Source organism: Giraffa tippelskirchi, chromosome 10, assembly GCF_054371585.1.
Source record: "Giraffa tippelskirchi isolate mGirTip1 chromosome 10, T2T-mGirTip1v1.2.pri, whole genome shotgun sequence".
In the NCBI taxonomy this organism is placed as follows: domain Eukaryota; kingdom Metazoa; phylum Chordata; class Mammalia; order Artiodactyla; family Giraffidae; genus Giraffa; species Giraffa tippelskirchi.
In genome coordinates, this window is record NC_137284.1 from 107,753,831 (window position 1) to 107,777,964 (window position 24,134).

A 24,134-nucleotide genomic window follows, 5' to 3' on the forward strand; every position below is an offset into this window, starting at 1 on the left:
TAACATCTTTGGCTGAGTTCATGTAGAGTGGAGCCAATAATATCTGAGCCAAGGACAGGGTTGCACAGGGCAGAGTTGCAGTGCCTGTCTGTATACTAAGTCACTCTGGTCTGGGAATCCTCAATGCATGACCCCTTGAACAGATGCTTGGTGACTCTCAAACTCATTTAGGAGAAAATGACTACCTGCAATTCCAGGTTCCTTGTTCTTTAGTCCTTACACTGTGGAGTTACTTGGGGGAGGGCATTCAAAGACTTTCCCAGGACACTTACCCTCTCTGAGCCTTGTTATCCTCATCTGGAAAATGGGAATATTTATCTCACAAGGCTGGTATAAGGTTGAAAGAAATATTTTTAAACATCTTGAAGGTTTATGCTCACATTCACCCTTCTATTTGAATATCAGGGAAACAAATACAATGGCAGTTCATTTGATCTAAGTTCCCCTAAGTTGAATGGAATAGGCTAACTTATGACTTCATAAATTTTACTTTTGCCAGGCAGTGTTTTAATGTTTTTAATCTTTAAAGGTATTCAGAAGGCTCCCAACTCTAGGACAGAGATATATATATGCTGCCTACTGTGATTCCAGGCATTAACCACCCAGCGTCCCAGTCCCGAGAAAAACATCTCCCGCTCCAAATAGAAGTTCCTGAGGATTAGAGACTCTGTCTTTCCCCCCTACCATTTGTTGTGAGGTTATCTCTCCAACATCTGCTTCTTAGTAAGAACTCAGCTTTTGGTTCCAATATCATATCCCAGCCAGCGTGCTTTGGGGAAAACTGAATCCCTAGGAGTTGGGCGTTTGACTTCAGTCTGAGCTCATCAGTAATTGCATATCTTGTTCACACTGATTAGTTCATGTGTGAGCATATAGATTGTTAGGTTGGTGAGGGGCATGTAGGGGTTTCCTAAGCACTGCTGGGAAGGGTGCCTTCCTACATTTCTTAGCTCCCCAACCCACACTCCCTGCATTGAAAGTGAAGTGTTAACCACTGGACCTTCAGGGAAGTCCCTCTTTCCCCTCTTTAAAAGAGTATTCCTCTCCTTCCTGGAAGAGGACTTGCACATGGCTTGCCATACTTGCACGTCTTGAATGGCAGTTTTTTGCTGATTCTGAATAAATCCATTTTTTTTCCTGGAGAAATAACTAGCAGTCTATTTGTTTTAGGTCAACAAAAGACAAAAGAGAGGAGAGAGGCCTCAGAAGAATCTAAACTTGCCAATATCTTCATCCAGGACCTGTAGCATTCAGAACTGTGAGAAAAAAATTCTGTTAAGCCACCCAGTCTGTGGAAATTGTTATGGCAGCCCTAGCAAATGAATACAGCATCCTATAACTAAGATGAAGAACAAAGCTGAAGGAAATGACTTCTATAAAGTCAAAGACGGCATCCTTAGTGGCATTCCTGAATTGCTAAATCAAAATCATGCCCAAGGCTTATTCTGCTGCTGACATTTGCATGACTAAAGCAAAATTGTCCCCTTTTTTGCTTTATTGTTTCAAATGTAACTTAAACAGTTGAACCAAATACATCACTGGGTCCTTGGTATCTGCAACTAACTATGATGACATAATTAGTGCTTAGTAATATTTGTTGAAAGACTAGAGGAAGGAATGAAAGAATAAGCCACAAAGGGAACTATAGTGTATTGATCAGGGAAGCCCAGTGAGGCAGCAAGCAACAGAGGAGTGAATCAATCTTATTATCACTATTATTACTACATTCCATTGGCCATTTTCCTTCCATTGGACGAGGAGCCAGATAGTATCATTTTTAAGCAACAGAGCTAATTGAGGAAGGTAACCTGTACTCAATATGACAAAAGTTGTTTAATCAGCAGACATCTGAAGGTATAAAAAAATCCCCTCAATTTCTACAACTGCAAATTTCTAATTAGAAGCACAAGACTGCTAGAACCAGATCACTTCTGATCTCTTAAGCCCATCCAGATATCTTCTTCATTTTAGAGTTGAGAAAACAGAAGGCTTAGTGAGATGAAGTGCCTTTTCCAGGTTACACAGTGTGATGATCAAGGAGCAAAGGGAGAGAAAAAAAAGAAACCCAGTTTCTCTGAAGAAGAAAAAGATTTTCTGGGATAAGTGTTCATTCCTTTTAGTTAGATTATTCCCAGAGTGATAAGGCAATGCCTTCTTTTCCTGCTCAAGAGAAACTGGTTTTCTTTACAAACATAGACCTCCTCTTCTCAGAGTAGGGAACAATGATGGCATTGTGTAGCCACTGTAAGAATAATCTAAATGAAAGGCATGCCCTTATTCAGATGTTAGCCAATCAAACAACTTTTAGTGGAATGAGTGAGTCATAAAGTAGTGAAATTTTATAACATTAAGTAGAAAAGACACACGAATGTCAGAAAAAAAAAATCCTTAAACAGAACCCCTTAGTTCAGGAAACATACTTAAATCTTAAGCAGTGTTTTGTGTTCTTATTACATTTTAGAAAAACTTTGACACTGTGGCAAGATGAAAGATGAGGTAATAAGACGTGCTCTGATGCTCAGTTGTGTCCGACTCTTTTGACCCCATAGACTGAACCCCACCAGGCTCCTCTGTCCCTGGATTTCTCCAGGCAAAAATGCTGGAGTGGGGTGCCATTTCCTCCTCCAAGGGATCTTCCCAACCCAGGGATTGAACCCACATCTTTTACGACCTGTGTCTTTTACATCTCCTGCATTGGCAGGCAACTTCTTTACCATTAGCACCACCTAAGAAGACACTGCGTGCCAAGTTGCTGCAGTCGTGTCCAACTCTTTGCCATCCCATGGACTGTAGCCTGTCAGGCTCCTCTGTCCATGGGATTCACTAGGCAAGAATACTGGAGTGGGTTGCCATGCCCTCCTCCAAGGGATTTTCCCACCCCAGAGATCAAACCCGAGTCTGTCATGTTTTCCTGCATTGGGAGGCAGGTTCTTTACCACTAGCACCAGCCACCTGAGAAGTAGGAAGTCATTAAGTAAGTTGTAAAAAGAGAAATACTGAGAAGCAATAAAAAGGCACCAGATAATATAAAGAATGAGTGTTTTGAAACTGCTCAAAGGAAAAACAACTTTTAAGAGACTTTAGAAACATTAAAAAATTGAGTTTTACACTGCTAATCAAAATCAAATCAATCATTAGAAAAAGTTTTCATAGTTCTTCCAAATATGGAAGAATAGGACCAAGATATATAATCGGTGAGAGAAAAGGACCATAGTTCCTAACATATGGATAGTGTTCCTGAGCATAAGATCAGAACTAATGGAAGATAATCAATATTCAGACACAAATAAAATGAACTTAGAAATCACTTTAATCTGCAGATCAAAAGACTTACTTGTCAAAAAGCAGAACTGATACAACAGATCAATAAATAGTTATAACCAGGTAAAAGTGTGAATGCTCAAAAGAAAAAAATCTGATAAGCTATAAGGGAAAAAATTCCAGACTGACTTTATACTTCTCTGTAACATGAAATGCCAGAAGTCAATAAGCAACATCTTTGGCAATTTGAGTTGTGAATTCAACATTTCCTCACCTATATTTTTATTTTTGGGAGGCAAGAGAAAGTCTTTTTCACTAATGCCAGGTTCTTGAGAATCCTATCCTGAAGCGGGAAAAAAATAAGCACTCAAAGTACTCCAGAAAATGGGAGCTCTATCAAAATAAAGGAGCCAAGAATGGGGAAGCCAACTATTGATAATCTTTGAAATATTCAAATATGGAAATACTTATTGATAATTATTGCAAACATAGTCACAAAGCAGAGGCATTTATGATAAATATGTATTTTTAAATGAGGTTTTATTAAAATGCTTAGTCCAGTGTGTGAAAAATAAATGCAATAAAAATTAAATAGATTCATTTAATATTAGTATCACATAAATAAAATTTAAGCAAGTTAATAAATGAAAGTAGAAGGATGGTGTTTGTGCATGTAATATTAAGCACTCAAACCTGTATTAAAGATATATTAAGAGACTTTAAGAACCAAGTAACAGAATGCTAAAATTTATAAAATAAATATTGATTAAAAGATACTGGGAGAAAATGAGAGAAAGTGTGAAAGTTTTTAACAGTGGTTTTAGTTACTCATGACATAGTGAATAGGCAAGAAGTATATATATGGAGATAGAGAAAATTTGAAGATGATAACCAGAGAAAATTCAGAAAGATAAGTACAAAGAATATATTGAAAAACTAAATATACATATGGACAATGACCAGACTATATAAAAATGGAACTTTGGCCCACAACCTGCAGTGATCAACTCAGGAAGCCAACCTACTATCTATAGCAGCCTGTCTGGAAAACCAAACAATAACTGCTGTAGTGATCTGCTCCAAACAGCCAGCTGGTGATTAAAAACTGACAGCTTCCCTAATTAATAACTTCCTCTGCTTCCAACTTAGAACCAATTGAACAAAGTCAAATATGCAACATTAACCAATTACATAGATGCTATGCTTCTAGTTAGCCTGCCTACCACTTCCTGTGCTAACAGCCTCCAATCAAGGCATACCTGAAGTCTTTTTTTTTTTTTCCATTACAAAGCACTCCCACGCTTTTGCTTATCTTTGAGTGTCTGCCAACACAAATGACAATGATTGACTCCCTTGCTATTGTAAGCTCTCCATAAACAATCATTGCTTTTTCTCATTTAGGTGACATTTTTAAATTTCCACAACTTTAATTATTATTAAATGAAATGAAAAATTTAAGTCTGAGAAATGAAATATTTCCTGCCATATCAATAAACAAGGGTGTCACAATCATCAGCAATTCCAGCCCTCCAGTGTGAACTGTTGAGTCCTCAGGGCATTCAGAAAGGAGAATACCTGCTATCTGTGTGCATCTCCGTCGCTAAGTCAAAGGTGTCCAATTCTTTGTGAACGCATGGACTGTAGCCTGCCAGGCTCCTCTGTCCATGGGATTTTCCAGGCAAAAATACTGGAATGGGTTGCCATTTCCTTCTCCAACCTGCTATCTAATAGCCGTCAGATTGCAGCCAGTCCCTATGGTGAGCCCCAAGGGAGCTCAGAATGTGAAAAACACAGGATACTGGCCCCAGGATAACTGAGATGCATATGAAAGGAATGTTTTCAGCAAGCTCAGACTCTTGCATCTTTCTGTGCATAGAAAAGTGCTAAATTCCTTAACCTGGGATATCTGATTTTCTTCAATTAACAATAATCTTTTGATGTTAAGACTACCTGCTCTTTGTTGTAAAACTTCTATATAACCTGGCTCTCCCCTTCGCCTCCTCAGAGCAGTTCTCTCAGGATTACTTGAGATGCTGTCTCTGGGCTTGAAGTCCTACAAACTCCCACCAAATCAAACATAAATCTGAACTTTTAGGTTGTGACTACTTTTTTTAAGTTGACATGTCCTAATTTTTAGTATGTATTAAACATTTTTCAAAAGAGCAAGAATTCTAAAAATACTCTCTGCCTTCAAGGCAATACAATTAATTGTGAATTACAAAATTTTATAGAAAAATAGTCATCTGAAAATTAAAGATAAAAATAATCAAAACCTATGAAACGGTTATTTCACAGTGAAAGAGGAAATAAAAAAGCACTAAAATATTTGGAAAATAAAACAGTGAGAATTAATTCATGAAATGTATGAATTTAGGGAAAAATTATCCATAGTCTTAAGCATTTCCATTACAGAAGGGAAGGATGACAAATAATGTCATCAAGATGGGAACACAGATCATTCCCGACTACAGTCCCCCTCACAAGAAGACCAACTAGCCACTGTCCATAAACAGGACATGATTATGAAAATGCCTGAACACAGAGGTGAGGTGAAATAGCCCCTTGAACCACAGAGATCAAGAAGGACCATGTTATAAGGGTAACGGGAAGAACTACACTCTGCATTGCCCCTCCCCCAGGCAAGCACAAGGCCACCCCTGAGAGGGCCCTGCTGGGCCTACAGTTTATCCAGTGGGGAAGAAATATCCCAAAGTGAGCATCCACGTCCCCCAGTGTCGCAGGATGCTTCCCAGGATGCCCACTATGCTCTCCCTCCTCACAAGGATCACTGGGGAGCTCTGTAGGGTTTGACTCCTGTGGATCAGAAACAAACAGAGAAGGAGGGTGGAGCCACAGCAACCAGCGCTCAGGTCTTGGCAGACCGCATTTCTCTTCACACATGCATGAGAGCAAAGATCACAGATGGTGACCCCATTTGGCTAGGGAGCTTAGTCATTATTTTTGCCTGATTTGGGTTGCAGGATATAAAATCAACATACAGAAGCCAATTCCTTTTCTATGCACTAGCAATTATCTGAAAAAGATATAAAGGAAACAACCCTATTTCAATAGCATTCAAAACAATAAAATGCTTATGAGTACATTTAATGAAGGAGGTGAAAAATCTGCACACAGAAAGCTGTAAGATATTGATTAAAGAAGTTCAATAAGACACAAATAAATGGAAAGATAACCTCTTTCATGGATTGGAAGATTTAATATTATTAAAATGTCCATACTACCCCAAACAATCAATAGGTTTAATGCAATCTCTATCAATATTTCAAGGGTATTTTTTCATAGAAATAGAAAAAATTTCTAAAATTCACATCAAGCCACAAAAAATCTCAGCCAAAAATAAGTAAATATTATAAAGAAGAATACATGGTATCTATATACAATGAAATATTATTCAACCATAAAAAGCAGATCCTCCCATTTATGACAATGCATAGATGAATCTTGAAGGCATTATGCTAAATGAAAAGGCAGAGAAAGACAAACGCTGTATGTGGAAACTAAGAGAAAAAAAACATGAACTCACAGAAACACAGGACAGATAGGTGGTTGTCAGAGGTGAGGACTGGGAGAAATGGGTGAAGATGGTCAAAGGGAACCAACTTCTACTTATAAGAAGAAGTTCTGGGGATGTAATGTACAACATGGTGACTGTCGTTAACAATACTGGATTGTATATTTGAAAGTTGCTTAGAGAGTAGATTTTAAAATTTGACATTCCTCCCCCCAAAATTGTAACTATGTGAGGTGATGTTTGTTAATTGAACTTATTGTTATATATACATATCACATATCGTTACTTTGAACGTGTTAAGCTTATACATAGTCTATGCCAGTTTTATCTCAATAAAATAGAAAACAATAGAAAAAGTAAATGAATGAGCAGAATTCAACTAATGAACTGAGTATGAATGAAATGAACTGAGCATGCAACTCAGTGAGTGAAATCAGCTTTGGAAGTGGTAGTGAACTCTATGTATGACCTTGAACACTTCACTCTTCCTGGTCTCATCTCCCTTGCTAAACCTCTCAGTTTTCTCTGCTGTCAGATAATTAACAGGGAGCCTTTGAGGGTGGTACATTCCTTAGTTTATTAGTAAGTTGCTCTCCAGAAAGTGCTTTGAGGCAAAGCTAATTTCCACCAATGTGAGAAGATTTGGTTTTATCAGAAGAAAGTTATTTGAATACATGCCAAAAAATATGTTTTCTATCTTTCCTTGGTTGAACACTCAATGGGAGTTATTCTCATTAGCTCCCGATCTTTATGGCATTTGAATAAAACAGACGTCAGTCCTGAAGATGATAAATGAATAATAAATTTTAATTGGCATTTTAGCTCATAAAATATAAACAGCCATTAAATTCATCCAGAAAATTGTTAAAATGGATGTGCTAAAAATTGCAGAATATGCCAAAATAGCAGCTTTAAGATCTTCTGGTTTTCTTATATTCTCAAGGCTAAATCCTACAATCAAAATTTCTAATGGAAGATATAGAGAATTAAGTGTTTTTTGAAGGGATCAGAAATGTGGAGAAGAAGGAAGTGAATTGAAATATATGGGTGTAAAACTAAAGCAATTCTTCCATTCAAATGTAAATGATGTGTTCTTTGTTTTCACAAATACAGGAGTGCTGCTATAGGGACTGGGGGAAAAGAAAGACAAGTAGATGTGGCTTCTTTTCTGATACACTAGCTAGGAGGGAAGAAAATGTTTCTTTTTATTTTTGAAATGATTTTTTAAAACTTATTCATTTTTGGCTGTGCTGGGTCTTCATTGCTGCTTGGGCTTTTCTTTAGTTGTGGAGAGTTGGGGCTACTTCTCTAGTTGCGGTGGGCTTGTCATTGCTGTGGCTTCTCTTGCTTCAGAGCACGGGCTCTATCTAGGTCACGTGGAATTCAGTAGTGGTGGAGGCACATGGGCTCAGTAATTGTGGCTCCTAGCCTTGGAGCACAGGCTCAATAGCTGTGAGCTTAGTTGCTCCACAGCATGTGGGATATTCCTGGACCAGGGATTGAACCTGTGTTTTCTGCATTGGCAGACAGATTCTTTACTACTGAGCTACCAGGGAAGCCCTACTCCTTTTTACAATAAGCAAATTAGATTTGAGTAGGTGTGGACTGAATGTTAACAGATGAACAGAGAGAATCCATGCCCTCAAGGAACTAATCATGCCCTAATGATATTGCAAATAAATAAGGCTTCCATTTGCAGGATCTTTGAAAAATAAGACTCAGTGTGGATCTGTGCTGGTGGCTTCTAGAAGGTTTGTCTCATGACATTTTTCATCATCTTTTAGCCTGGGTGACCTAAAATTGCTGGAGATCAAATTGCCAGTAGCCATTGGATCATAGAAAAAGCAAGAGAGTTCCAGAAAAACATCTACTTCTGCTTTATTGACTATACCAAGGGCTTTGACTGTGTGGAACACAACAAACTGTGGAAAATTCTTAAAGAGATGGGAATACCAGACCACCTGACCTGCCTCCTGAGAAATCTGTATGCAAGTCAAGAAGCAACATTTAAAACCGGACATGGAACAATGGATTGGTTCCAAATTGGGGAAGGAGTACATCAAGGCTGTATGTTGTCACCCTGCTTATTTAGCTTATATGCAGAGTACATCATGCAAAATACCGGGCTGGATGAAGCACAAGCTGGAATCAAGATTGCCAGGAGAAATATCAATAACCTCAGATATGCAGATGACACCACCCTTATAGCAGAAAGAGAAGAAGAACTAAAGAACATCTTGATGAAAGTGAAAGAGGACAATAAAAAATCTGGCTTAAAACAACATTCAATAAACTAAGATCATGGCATCTGGTCCCATCATTTCAAGACAAATAGATGGGGAAACAATGGGAACAGTGACAGACTTTATTTTGGGGGGCTCCAAAATCACTGCAGATGATGACTGTAGCCATGAAGTTAAAAGAGGCTTGCTCCTTGGAAGAAAAGCTATGACTAACCTAGACAGCATATTATAAAGCAGAGACATTACTTTGCCAACAAAGGTCTGTCTAGTCAAAGCTATGGTTTTTCCAGTAGTCATGTATGGATGTGAGAGTTGGACTGTGAAGAAAGCTAAGCGCCGGAGAATTGATTCTTTTGAACTGTGGTGTTGGAGAAGACTCTTTAGAATCCCTTGGACTGCAAGGAGACCCAGCCAGTCCATCCTAAAGGAAATCAGTCCTGAATATTCATTGGAAGGACTGATGTTGAAGCTGAAATCCCAATACTTTGGCCACCTGATGCGAAGAACTGACTCGTTAGAAAAGACCCTGATTCTGGGAAGATGGTAAGCAGAGGAGATGGGGACGACAGAGGATAAGATGGTTACATGGCATCACTGATGTGATGGACATGAGTTTGAGCAAGCTCTGGGAGTTAGTGATGGACAGGGAAGGTTGGCATGCTGCAGTCCATGGGTCACAAAGAGTCAGACATGACTGAGCGACTGAACTGGATTGAAGGCTTCTGTTTTCAGGATCTTTTAAAAATAAGACTCAGTGTGGATCTGTGTTGGTGGCTTCTAGAAGGTTTGTCGCATGCCATTTTTTGTCATCTTTTAGCCTGGATGACCTAAAAGGACATTGGCCAATTTGAAAGTCACAGAAGTGTCTTCCTTTGATGCACTAAGTTCATGTCTATAAATTTTCTTAAGCGAATAATAAAGAATTCTTGTCAGATTTAATTGTGAGAATATTCATTGCAGAATTGATGATAGTAGCCAAAAATTGAGGACAGGTTTCTCTTATAACTCCACTGGTAAAGAATCTGCCTACAAGATTCTTTACAGAGACCTGGATTCGATCCCTGGATCAGGAAGATCCCCTGGAGAAAGAAATGGCAACCCACTCCAGTATTCTTGCCTAGAGAATTTCATGGACAGAGGAGCCTGGTGGGTTATACAGTCATGGTTCGCAAAGTGTTGGACATGACTGAGTGACTAACACTTTCACTTCTTTCATGTAAATAGCCAACAATAGGAATTTATCTACTTACTGTACAGTCATTCAATGGGTCACTGCAGTGTTTGGACAACATGAAAAGTGCTACCTGCCAAGATATGAGGTGTGAAGAAGAAAGCACAGCATCTGGTAGAAGCATCTTCAAAGCAGGAAAATGTGTGGTCAAACAGAGATTCACTGTCTAAACTTCTCTTTCTTGAAGGAAACTAAAGTACAGAAGACAAGCTATGCCTGAGACTGCTACTTACTTCTGTTCTGTCTTAGGAAAATAAATGATTTTATTCTGGCCAATGGGTTAAAAACAAATGAACAAAACACCAAAAACATTTACCAGCTTCTCTTTAGTTAGAGATAGCAAATAAAATTTGCAAGCAAAAATTAATGGGTGGGAATCCTAGGAATGTCAGCTAAGAGGACGGGGGTGCGGCATGAGCCCCTCTTGTCCTTCCCCTCTCTGCCTTTCTGTTGACCGGAATTTGGGAATAATGGCAGGAGTTCTAGCAGCCATCTGGAACCAACAACTGACCATGAGCCATATACCACGAGCTGACCTTGAGGTTGAACGTTCTTTAATAGAGCAGAAATATGGAGAAGCCTGAGTTTCCAGTGATAAGGAAACACAACATGAGCCCTGGATTGCCTACCTCCAGAATTCTTTACATAAGATGCAAATAAATCCTTGTAGACTTAAGCCACCTTTATCTGGATTTTATAGATATTCAGTGGAATCTAATTCCAACTGATTCACCAACTAAGTAAATCAGAGACCAAGTGGAAATCAAAAGGTTCCTCAAAGAATCACTGTAAGTAGGAGGCTTTTGTCAGGAGAGTCATGATGGGCAATATTATTTAATGAAGAGTATTAATATTACTTTCAATTCAGTCACTCAGTCGTGTCTGATTCTTTGTGACCCCATGGACTGCAGCACACCAGGCTTCCCTGACCATCACCAACTCCCAGAGCCTACTCAAACTCACGTCCATTGAGTTGGTGATGCCACCCAACCTTCTCATCCTCTATCATCCCCTTTTCCTCCTGCCTTCAATCTTTCCCAGCATCAGGGTCTTTTCTTCTCATCAAGTGGCCAAAGTATAAGGACTTCAGCTTCAGCATCAGTCCCCCCAGTGAATATTCAGAATTGATTTCCTTTAGGATGGACTGGTTGGATCTCCTTGCTGTCCAAGGGACCTTCAAGAGTCTTCTCCAACACCACAGTTCAAAAGAATCAATTCTTCAGCGCTCAGCTTTCTTTAAAATCCAACTTTCACATACATACATGACTACAGGAAAAACCATAGCTTTGACTAGACAGACCTTTGTTGGCAAAGTAATGTCTCTGCTTTCTAATATGCTGTCTAGGTTGGTCATAACTTTTCTTCCAAGGAGCAAGTGTCTTTTAATTTCATCGCGGCAGTCACCATCTGCAGTGATTTTGGAGCTCCTGAAAATAAAGTCTGTCACTGTTTCCATTGTTTCCCCATCTATTTGCGGTGAAGTGATGGGACCAGATGCCATGATCTTAGTTTTCTGAATGTTGAGTTTTAAGCCAACCTTTTCACTCTTCTCTTTCACTTTCATCAACAGGTTCTTTAGTTCTTCTTTGCTTTCTGCCATAAGGGTGGTATCATCTGCGTATCTGAGGTTTTTGATATTTCTCCTGGCAATTTTGATTTCAGCTTGTGCTTCATCCAGCCCAGCATATCTCATGATGTACTCAGCATGTAAGTTAAATAAGGAGGGTGACAAAACACAGCCTTGAAGTACTCCCTTCCTGATTTGGAACCAGTCTGTTGTTCCATGTCCAGTTCTAACTGTTGCTTCTTGACCTGCATACAGATTTCTCAGGAGGCAGGTCAGGTAGTCTGGTATTCCCATCTCTTTAAGAATTTTCAATATTTAAGAATATTGCCTTACCTAATAATAATTGTTAGCATTTACTTTTCTCTGTTAGAAGAGCCAGGTATAAAAATGTCTCTGAATTTTGTTTTCCAACTATGTCTGTCACTGATGATGTCAGTTGAATCTGATGATTTAACTATATGTTTACGTGAAAAAAATTGGTCATCCTATAAACAACATTGGAGAGTCAAAGACAGCTGGTGGTAGCTGAAAGTTTTAAAAATATATTCAACTTTAATATATTTGCTTTGTTATTTATGCAGTCTCTCTCTGTTGCTGGAAACATTTGGCAAAGTCTTTTAAACATAGAAAGTTATGTTTCTGTGGATAATTTTGAAAGAAAATAAAAGAAAAGAGAGCTGAGTGACTTGTTAGGGTCAGTCTGGCTTTAAAAAAGAAAGACTAACTAGGGAAGGTGAGATGCTTGTAAAAGAGAGCAAGAGTTCAGCAGAGATAGCAAGTGAGAACCAGAAGTGACAAGTAAAAATATAAAGTCCAGGAAATTTGAAGAAATCTTGGGGAGGCCATTAACATAGGATAGGAGACTCAAATCAAATTTATATAAATCTTAAAGTGTAAGATCCTTCAGCTGATACTGGAGCAACCTTTTCATATGTGCTACTGAAGGCTCCGGTATATATTCTCAAATCCCTTACTACAGGATCTGAGATCATGGTGAAATGTGAGTGAAGAAACTTTTAACATCTTACATAAGAAGTTAGCCCATTCTCAGACCCTAGGCAAAATTGCTCTCTCCAAGAATTCTTTACTTGGAATGCTCCTGATCTGACTCCTTGAGTTTTTCCATAGGGAATTAACAGATTAAAAAACAGACTATCTGGAACACTCATGAGAAATGAAGCCTAGGTTAACATAGCAGACTATGGGTTTCAGTAGAACACACAACTCTTCTTTTTGAAAATAGATGGTGAGATTTTAGTTGTTCATTTGTTATTATTTTTGACAATGCTTTAAATTCTAAGCTGATATCCTTACCACCTCTAAATTCTGACACTCTAAAAGAATATATGGTTTCATAGAATGTTGGTTACAGCACTGCAACTGAAAAAAATACGGTGAAAGTAAGTTATTATAACCTCATCTAAGAATTTTACATTTACTATCAACAGATGATTCTAATTACCCTTTACTCCTATCCTTTGCATGCATGCTGAGTCACTCCAGTCATGTCTGACGTTTTACAACCCTGTGGACTATAGCCTGCCCGGCTCCTCTATCCTTGGGATTTTCCAGGCAAGAATACTGGAATGGGTTGTCATGCCCTTCTCCAGGGGATCTTCCTGACCCAGGGATTGAAACTGCATCTCTTATGTCTCCTGTATTGGCAGGCAGGTTCTTTACCACTAGTGCTACCTGGGAAGCCCCCTCCTACACTCTACTCCTAGTGAAAAATGGGGCTTCTCTTTACAGGAAAGATTGAAGGAGTTTCTTTCATCAAAAGTCCCACTTTTGTTACTCGGGGCGCTCCTCTTCCATCTCCATATTTCTCAATAGCGCCCTTGTTTTTCACCCTGGTCACTGTAGCCCAACCCAAGCAGATGGGCCTCCTTACTTTGTTAAAGAGGGAGAGGGGAATTTCAAGATATCAACAAGGTATGGCTAAGGTTTTCTTGTAAGATACAATGTCATATGTTTCATATACTGGAGTTTAGACCAAATTCCCAGGAACTCTCACAGCCATTACTGCAACTGAGAGCACAGAACAGGTTGAAATGTATCTAACAGGCCTTCCTAACAGTCATCTACCATTGCTCCGTGTTAGCACTTAACACTTATAAAACTTTTTTTTTTGCATTTGCCCTCGGTAAGATTCAAATTAAAAGCATATGACAGCTATCTGGTTCCCATAGCTCAGGACTCCACACCTGTGTTAGGCTGGACCATCCAGGAATCCCATCTGCCTGCTCTCTTCTCTGGCCTGTGGAATAAAACTCAGTTTTGTTTTCCTTTTGAACATGAGCCCTACCAATTTGGACTCTATTCATCTATGTGGGGGTCTTTCTTTCACAGATCATTTTTAAACTTGAGAATATTTCATCATTCTCCTTCTAGGTGTGGTGCATTCACTTTTCAACAGTACTAGCCAGTCCCTAAATCCACCCTTAAGCATCTAAATCTAGGATATGATCCTTGTACTATGCCCAGCAGTAGTGTTACATGTCACTTACATTTCAAAAACAATGCCCACAGACTTAAATCTGCAAAGTCCTTGAGACTTAACATTTATTACTGAGTAAAGGTAATTCTAGTCTATTTTCTGGGGTATATTCTTTAAGCTCATCATATGGTATGATATGATAATATTACCTTAGTGAACCATAGAGGCTGCTGTGTATAGGGAAAGTAGAACCCTTTGGTAGCACTGACAATGGTATACTCAACTTTGTTGTTTAGAGAGTTAATTTTATAATGGAATCTTATAAATATTTAAATATGTTAAATTTGTTGGAAGAAAAATTATTCCCAAGTCTGCAGCTGCGTTTTGGACTGGTAATACACCAATTCTGTTGGTAAAATACTTGACAGTGAGGAGCCATTGGAATTCTCTACTCAGCTTATTCCTCTCCTGGAGTTGCTTACCTGTGATGGCCAGCTGATTCACAAAAAAGGTCATCCTGGACTTCCTCTTCCTCCTCCATGTAGAGAACAGCACAATGGCATTTCCAACAATGGTGAAAACAAAGAGGACCCACAGAGTTATCAACTGCTCAGTCTGTGAAAAACAAAGCAACACAAAACCAGTGTAAGTGAGAACCCTAGTACTTTACAGAAAGCAAGGCTCAGGCTTTGTTGTTGAAATGTCTTCCTCCCGGTCTCCTGTCCCCAACCTGTCAAAGCTCTGCTCTCAAGAGAACAAAAACACAATGGTCCTTATTTACACTGGCAGCAGTGTAAATTGATGCAACCATTAAAAAGATCTATTTGGAAATATATGTCAGCAGACAAAAACATAGGCACAGTATTCTTTGGCTAAGCAATTTTAAGCCTATATGAAAGAATTCTAGGTGTTAAAAAGAGCACTACAATGACAAAGATGTGTCTGTTTATTGTAAGAAGAAATTTGAAATTGCTTAAAGATAACAGGATAGTTAAGTAAATAAAGCACTTCAATTCAGTGAACTATTATGTAGCTATTAACAATGACAGACCTGAACATTATGTGGCAACATTAAAAATGCTCTTAATATAATGGTAAGTGGAAAACATAATAAAATTATATAATGGGTATGATTGGGTATGATTACAACTCTGCAAAATTATACATGTAGGAAAAGAACTGAAGTGTACTAAAATGTTAAGAGTGGTTATTTTAGGGTAGTGTGATTATGGGTTTTCTTACTCTTTTTCCTTTGACCGAATTGTATAATATAGGAATATTAAGATTCCACTGAGAAAATGTATAATTAGTAAAAGTGAAAAAAAGTAGGAATTCTACTCATTCAAAATGTCAAGTTCTTTATAAAAAGTTTTCCACTCTCCCTTTAATGGAACTTTCCAGCTATCTTAAGTCCAAAGCCCAGAAAAACAGAGGCAACAGAATGGGCTGGACACAGGAACTCGGGAGGGCTGGGCTGTAGGTGAGAACAGGGAGCCAAGGGGACCCAGAGGCAAGTCAGAGGTCAGAAGCCGAGAGACTTCAGCCCAAAATGTCTGGGCGGAATCCTGATAAGAATGTGCACATCTAAGACCAGGATGCAAAGCGTTTCTCCTATTTGCAGAAGACAGTAAGAAGAGTCTGAAGAAGGGACTTCCTTGGCAGTAGAGTTGTTGAGACTTTGCCTTTCTGTGTGTGGGGTGCAGGTTTGATTCCTGGTTAGTGGGGCTAAGATCCTATATGCCTCGAGGCCAAAAAACCAAAACATGAAACAGAAGTGATATTGTAATAAATTCTATAAAGATTCTTAAAATGATCTACATAAAAAAAAATTTATATAAAAAAGAAGAGCCTGAAGAAATCTCTTATAATGATAAAATCGTATCCTGGCTAGGTGAGAGGACCCAGCTATTTGGTCAAACTCTAGTGTGAGGTGGTGGTTGTGAAGGTTAATGTCTATAATCATTCGACTTTAAATAAAGCAGATTACCCTACCTAATATGGGTGGACAAGGACTTCATCCAATAAGTTGAAAGCTTTAAGAGAAAAAGCTGAGGTTTCCCCCCGAAAAAGGAAGATTCCCTGAAGAATTCCTTGTAGAACATAGATATCAAGCCTGAGTTTCCAGCCTGTTACCTCCTTTAAGAATTTCAGGTTTGGAGTCCCCACAATCATGTGAGCAAATTTCTTAAAGTAAGCCTCCTCCTTTCTCTCTTTCTCTCAATATAATTTGTTAAATATTTATCTGGGCTTTCCTGGTGGTTCAGTGGTAAAGAATCCGCTTGCCACTGCAGGAGATGTTGGTGTGTTCCCTGAGTCAGGAAGAGCCCCTGGAGGAGGAAATGGCAACCCACTGCAATATTCCTGCCTGGAAAATCCTATGGACAGAGGAGCTTGGCGTGCTACGCTCCATGGGGTCGCAAAAGAATCAGGCACAACTTAGCAACTAAACAACATGTCTCTCTATCTATCTTCTATCTAATCTATCTATCTTTCTATTGGTTCTGTTTTCTGTGGAGAACTCTGACTGAAACACTCCCTGAAAATCTGAGGCATCGCAGCAGCACTTTCTCTTATACTATATTAATTTTAAATTACACAATAACAGACAAATCAATTCTTTAAAAACTATAATTAACCTGATAAAGCTCAGATCCCATTTGTCCATCACTTTCAATCTTGATCAAGTCCCCTCTCTCAGAAGGTAAATATCCTTTCAATTACACTGTATATCCTTCTTATCCTTTGAAAAATACATCATAAGATGCACACACACATCCATGGTAATTAAATATCAAGCTGATATTAAAGTTCTCCATCTCACATGTACAGATGAGTTCTGAGGCCCTGGTAGAGGTCGGGGCCACAGAATGGTAGAAGTTAGCTCCTCGTGGTGGTGGTGTTGGGAGAAGGGTGGGTACACAAGAGGAGTGAGAGGACCAGAAGGTGGACAATCTCTGCTGATTTGAAGGGCACAGGTGACAATACCTCACCTCCAGCATGCTTACGTCATCTCTCATTTGGAAGACAGTGTCTTTGCTCAGCACCAGGCTTCCTGATTTTTCTCTGGTCCTTTTCTGACCAGAAGGGATAACTTTTTCTGGATGACTCATTTCTCTAGCAGCCTAAAAATGGGTGGCACTGAGAAAACATTAGGAATAGAAACTAATTGTTATAAAAAGGGCTATTCTGAGTCTTTGTAAGAGAATTCTCTCCTTTGAGATCCATGGACAACTGTGCGGTCAAGAGCAGATACAGCAGGGGAAGCCTTGATGGGCCAGGCTGACCTTCCCCATTCAGCAGCTCATGTGTAGGTAGTGAACATAAATAAGTGGTTTGAACTTGGAGGACCTGCTTTTTAAAACTGTAGAGCAACCTGGGGACCAATGCTAGAAAATAGGTGGCTTGGAAGCCTGAGCAGATTTTGTGGACACTATGATGTTGGCCGATGACACAGGAGATGCATCAGGCATCTATGTTCCCAATATGGTCCTAATGTCATTTGCTCTCTGGGAAGATGATGGCATCCTGGTAGTGTACATGGTTCAGGAAAGATCAAGGAGCCCTTAGAGCAGGTGGTGTGGTAGGTGGGGCCTGCAAAGTCCTTTCCAGCCCTGCTGAGAACACAAATGAGAGCTTTTATAAAAATTTCTCCTATTTCTCTTAGGAGAGCTTTTTCACCTGGAGAAGTGTTTCGATGCCTTAAAAAATTCCTTGCTTTGAATTATAAAACGCTGTACCATATCCAGAAAATTTTCTCCATTTGGTTGAAGGTGGAGAGTAGTTTATTTCCATACTTGTCCAGTACTAAGTCAATCTCTGTTGAACTCTTTCAGCCTCAGATGAAGAAGAAAAGGAATGTTAGAATGCTTGTGATTTTTCTTTTCATCAGATCAGAAATTCAGCTCTCCACAGTGAATGGGGAGAGAGTAGCATCTGGAAGCAGACAAAGAAGGAGGCCTGGCACTCTGCAGGGGACAACAGAGTGTCAGGAAGGCAGTGAATACAGGCTGTTTTCCTCACCAAGTCCCTTGTCTTCACCAGCACCACTCCTGGCCCTGCCCAGCTCCAGCCTCCCTTTAGCTAGGAGAAGACAGTTGGCCATCATTCTCCTCCCTGGAGTCTGAGGCAGTCAGTGAACTCCCCACAGAAATCCGCTCCAGCCTCAGCCTCTGGCCTGAGCCTTCCTGCGTGGAATTACCTGGAGGGCTCGCCTCCCTCTCTGATTCAACAGGATGACTCTTACTTCACGGGAGAGAGAGTGAGTGAGCCTGCTGCCCTGTGCTCCGGCATCTTAGCGCCTCTACACCTTACAGAGACAACCTCCAACTTTCCAGCAAGTTGGCATCAACCTTCCCCATTTTCTACTTCTGACACAGAATTTTTTCCAACTAAAATTACACTCTGAAGGACTCTTGGATGAGAATTAGAAAGAGAATTAAGTGAACCCAGGGTAATTTTGAACTAGAAGTCAAGGTTTTTTCCCAGAATCCGTCTCTCTTCACACTCCCTTTTCCTGACATAACTAAGTGCCTATGGGAAGTACAGTTAGGCCGCATCTCCAGAAAAGTAATACTGAAGTGGGCAAATGATTTGCTTTTCACCAAGCATGCTGGCAAGTAGATGGGGAAACAGTGGAAACAGTGGCTGACTTTATTTTTGGGGGCTCCAAAATCACTGCAGATGGTGATTGCAGCCATGAAATTAAAAGATGCTTACTCCTTGGAAGGAAAGTTATGACCAACCTAGATAGCATATTAAAAAGCAGAGACTTCACTTTGTCAACAAAGGTCCGTCTAGTCAAGGCTATGGTTTTTCCAGTGGTCATGTATGGATGTGAGAGTTGGACTATAAAGAAAGCTGAGCACAGAAGAATTGATGCTTTTGAACTGTGGTGTTGGAGAAGACTCTTGAGAGTCCCTTGGACTGCAAGGAGATCCAACCAGTCCATCCTAAAGGAGATCAGTCCTGGGTGTTCATTGGAAGGACTATGTTGAAGCTGAAACTCCAATACTTTGACCACCTGATGCGAAGAGCTGACTCATTTGAAAAGACCCTGATGCTGGAAAAGATTGAGGGCACGAGGAGAAGGGGACGAGAGAAGATGAGATGGTTGAATGGCATTACCGACTCAATGGACATGGGTTTGGGTGGACTCCGGGAGTTGGTGATGGACAGGGAGGCCTGGCGTGCTGTGGTTCATGGGGTTACAAAGAATCAGACACGACTGAGCGACTGAACTGAACTGAAGCATGCTGGGGATTATGCTGCTGACACCAAGATTCAGACTTCCAGAAATCACATTTCTCTAGTAGAGGAGCCACCGGACTCCCAGTGGACATGGGAGGGCTGCTTTTTTCATCTTTGTACTTCAGGATCCTGACCCAGACAGCCAATCTCTTCAAAGTAGGCTTGGGGCTCAGAACTGCCCTGCTGGGAGCAGAGAGTGACAAATACTGCAAATCAAATTATCCCATTTTGACATATCAGTGAATTGGAGGTCAGGTCTCGAGAGGGCTTGGAGCAGTGAGTGCTGGCTCTGCAGTTGAGCCTCTTCTGAAGAACCTGCAGTAACCATGCTTTGGGCTGGCCGGCCCAGGGTGCTCTGTGAACAGGCCCGTCTCTATAACACTCTCCTTGGGATTAGATGACATCCGTGGAGTGGGTTGAGCAAATTCTGTGAAATCAAGTCCACTCCTTCTGCTTTGCAGTTTTCTATTGAAAGACAGTCTCACCTTAATTCATTGGCTTCAGGAAATTTCTAGATGGAAGAAGCTCCCTACTATGACTTTCTAAGAGCTGTGTGTATTTATTTATTTATTCATTCAATATCAATGAATTTGTGTAGTACAAAGTGTTGACGCTACAAAGCAGACTAAAACATGTAGATTGTATAAATTATACCCAGTTAAAATTAAATCCTGTGTGTGTCATCAATTGTCCAAAGGTCATTAAGTATAGAAACAATTACATAGTTGTAGAATCATTTTATTCATAGCATTCTTAACCCATGCATGCACATACATCTATACATACACACACATCCCAAGGTAATATGAAGATTTGGAAAACTACGAGAATGGGAATTGGGGAAACACGTTTAGAGGCATTTGAGCATCACAGTCCAGTGAGCCACTTAGTAGAAAAGTGAGTAGATTTTCAAACCAGCCTGATGTGGGATCAGATTCTTTAGTGCTTGCTGAATGTGTGACACATCAGTAAGTGATAACCTCTCTGAGCCTGTTGTCTCATTTATAAAAGGATGACAGAAATGAAATCTGTCTCAGGGTACTTGTGATGGACATATATGATGATGAAAATGAAGATTTCTAACTCAATGTCTGATGCATAGTACACGCAACATAAAAATTGGTTTATCTCCTTTTAGGTTCATATTTGGGTTTGAGGAGTGATTTATAAATAATTCACTACTTTTTAAGAATGATGCTTGAATTTACCCTCTTCATCCCATTTTCTGTTCCAGTCTGTTGAAATTTCACCGGAGCCTAATCTGCACTCCCTCCTCCACACTGTACAGATTGTGAACTATTTTAGAATATAGTTGGGGATTAAATGCCCCCTAGTGGTCATGTGAGGCAAAAATTCAAGCCGGATGCTTAATACAGAACAGAGGTAGTAAGTGAATTTGGAATTTTTCGATGACTATAGCGTGTTTTCAACTCTGTTACATAGTTGTGGGCTTATGACTAATTGGCTTTTAGCCTAAAGTTAATGACACCGTGCAGTGATGCCAGCTCCCTGCAGATCTGAAAATTACAACGTTGGTTTAAGAGGGATGCATTGCAGCATTCTCTTGCTGATGCTAGTGCTGGCACAGGGCTGATACTTGGGATTTGACCCCATGGGATATGCTTCCAGAGTCAAAAGGATTTCCATGAGATCAGGCATTAAGTCTGGGTCACCATTCCCGACTGGTGTTTTATCTTTCCCATAGAAAGAACTTAATAAGTATTTGATGGACGGCTATATGGTTGATGACAAGGCCAAAGGTACTTATAAATATCACAAGAATGAACATCATCCCAGGAAATACAGGACATTTAGCTAAATGACTCTAGTTGAAACTAGATATGTCAGAGTTGTCTGAAGAGGAAGACATGATTTATCCAAACCCAAAGAATGATAATCCTCTTTTCCAATGAAGTCCTGGAAACTGAAAGCAAACAAAACATCCTTAAGGTATCTTTAACAATCACGGGGTGAATGGGAACTAACATTATTTGAGTGAATCCCATTATTAATCTAGCACCTGACTGACTTGGTTGGTAATGTATGATAGGTACTCAGTAAATGTTTGTTGGTGATTGTCATGTGCAATTGTCACTGCCTGACTAATGAGACGACTCTGTCCTCAGTCTTATAGGTAAGGAAGTAAGGGCTCAAAGAAGTTGCTACCTAGCAATGCAGGTGGAACTTGAACATGGCTTTGCTTGATAGAAAAGTCCTTACCATGTTTCCTGGTAGTGATTTTCTGCTTGAATCTTGGGCCAGAGATGGTAAAGTTTTCTCATTTATTTTCAATTTTCAGGTGGGAAGCAGATCTTCATTTTCCTTCTGACCCAAAGTTGTCTGAACCTGGGTTTCTGAAGCTGAATCAGCTTTACAACTGCCTCCCCGAGGACTGAGAGTAAGGTCAGTGCTCAATATGTGTTTGTATGGATGAACCCTGGAGTGACGCGTGGCTTCCACACAACGGAAGCTGTAAATATCACAGAAGATGCAGCTGCATCGTTTGCCCCAGGGAGTACAGGGCTTTCTGTACCCTTTACATTTTCACGATTCATTTTATGGTTCTTGTTATTTCTCTGATGTTGAAGATGAATATCTCAAACACAGGAAGTAGCAAATACAGCATACTTCCCAAGAGAGGAAATGAAGTCTCAGAAAGGTTATGATTCAGACTCAGTTCTCAATCAGTAAACCAATAAGCTCTACAGTCCTGTCACTGAGACCCGTGTGCCCCCTGTCATTCGTAGCACCCAGGTTCTAAAGCCTACTCCAAGCCTCAGTAATTTTGCTTGGTGGGTTGGAAATACCAAAAGCAGAGCTCTGAAAACATCCTGTTTCATTGAGGCTGAATTACTATATAACACAGGGAGCACACAATTTAAAGTGAGACAGGCAGGAATCGACTACAAAGATTTGGGTTCCCAAAGCTGCTTCATTAGACTTGGGGAATGAGATGCATTAAGAGGATCTGTAGACCCTTGGGTAGTGACCATTTGTGAACAGTTGGAAACCTGTCACTCAGTAGCTTGTCCCAATTTTTCCCCAAGCCTTGCCCCACCTGCTGCTAAGGAAGCACTGCCAAGTGGTCAACAACCAGTAAGGCAGTCAACCAGGAGCTCACAAGTGCTCACCTTGGCTTCTTCCCCACAACCACTTCCTGCTGATGCCCCTTTTGAAAATCTGCATTTTCACCATCCTGCCAGTAACCCAGCTTGGAGACACCCTCTGTGGAATTATTGTCATCACAACCACCTATCTACACTCACCTTTTCTAGCTGTTTTACCTAGACCACTGGGGATTCTGTCTTGGATTACTTCCAAGATAACTTTCATTGGTAATACTCAATTATGAAAAAAATAGCTACAGGAGTTTTTAATTAGTTGCTATTACAAAAAATTAGAAAATTACAAAAAGCTACATGTACATATGGATGTTAATTTCAGTCTTGTGTTTTTATAAGCCTTTTCATATCATTTTAACAGGGGTCTAGAATAGAAATGTACATTGCATCCTCTTACTAACGCCTGGCGGCACCTGCTGGCAGGGGGCCTCCAGCATGAAGAATAGAGAATGTGAATGGGTTGGGAGGTATTGTCACAGCCCAAGTCTGTTGGGGTTGACAGTAGGGCTGTCAGCCAAAATGGTCCCAAATAGTTGGGCACTAAGAATCATCCTGTGATCTCTCAGGTGGTATATAAAGGGGCAAGGCATTTAGCCTTAGAGGAAAGCCTTGATATACGTATAGGTTGGTGTACAAACAATACTTAGGCCAGAACTGGGAAACTGTCCTTGAAATCATGTTGCTGTGATTATGGTTATATTGGTTCTCATTCTGTATAATCAAGCTCAACAAACATTTATTGAGAATCTAGCAGAAAAATTCAACATACTTTGGGGTCTTTACCACAGGTCCACAGAAGTTCCATAGTACCATAGAGGGAAGGCTAGGACAAGGAGCTCCTAGTCTGATGGTAGCAGTATATATGTAAACAAAAATGTTCAAGGTGAGCTGCTGTGATGGAGATGCTGTAGAATCCCCAATAAGGGACATCTTGGAAGAAACTGAGGAGGGACTTGGGATGGTTGATCAAAAGGTATATCATGGAGAAATTAAGGTGTGAGTTGTGTCTGAAAAATGAGTCGATGTAATCAAGCAAACAAGTAGGTTGCCTGGGAATAGTATGAGGAAAGGCAGACTGAAAAATTTTAGGTTAGTGAAGACAGGCAGGGCCCATCCATGAACATTAGGTGTGGTCATAGAGCAGAGAAAGGCTTATAAGGAGATACTAGACTTGTGTCCTAAAAACTATTTCAAAAGTGGAGAAAGGTCCACCCTGGGTCTTTGTCCTGAGTTAAAAGAACTTGCCACCAAAAGAAAAGATTCCTCTCTACCTGGACTCTTCTCCAGTTATCTTCATTGCCCTGTCTCTTGATACCACTATCATGGGTGAGAGAATGCAACTTAGCTTCTTCAAACTGGGCTGAACAGAAAAGCAATTCTCTGCCTAATATTTATTTCTTAGTTTAGCTTCCAGGGCATATTGTATAATTGTATCAGCTCTTTCTACTCTGACCAGAAAGGATTAGATATTGGTCTGGAGTATTTGATCATTAC

At 40.0% G+C, this 24,134-nt stretch overlaps 1 protein-coding gene across 4 annotated transcripts in view; it reads right to left on the bottom strand.

Moving 5' to 3' along the window:
* NPSR1 (neuropeptide S receptor 1) overlaps nt 1–24,134 on the bottom strand; it is a 151,102-nt gene that overhangs the window by 107,109 nt on the left and 19,859 nt on the right. For all 4 annotated transcript variants that reach the window (XM_081534273.1, XM_081534270.1, XM_081534271.1 and 1 more), the window contains exon 2: nt 14,754–14,886. In XM_081534273.1, the coding sequence (XP_081390399.1) occupies nt 14,754–14,886 (133 nt within the window). The remainder of the gene's footprint in view (nt 1–14,753; nt 14,887–24,134) is intronic.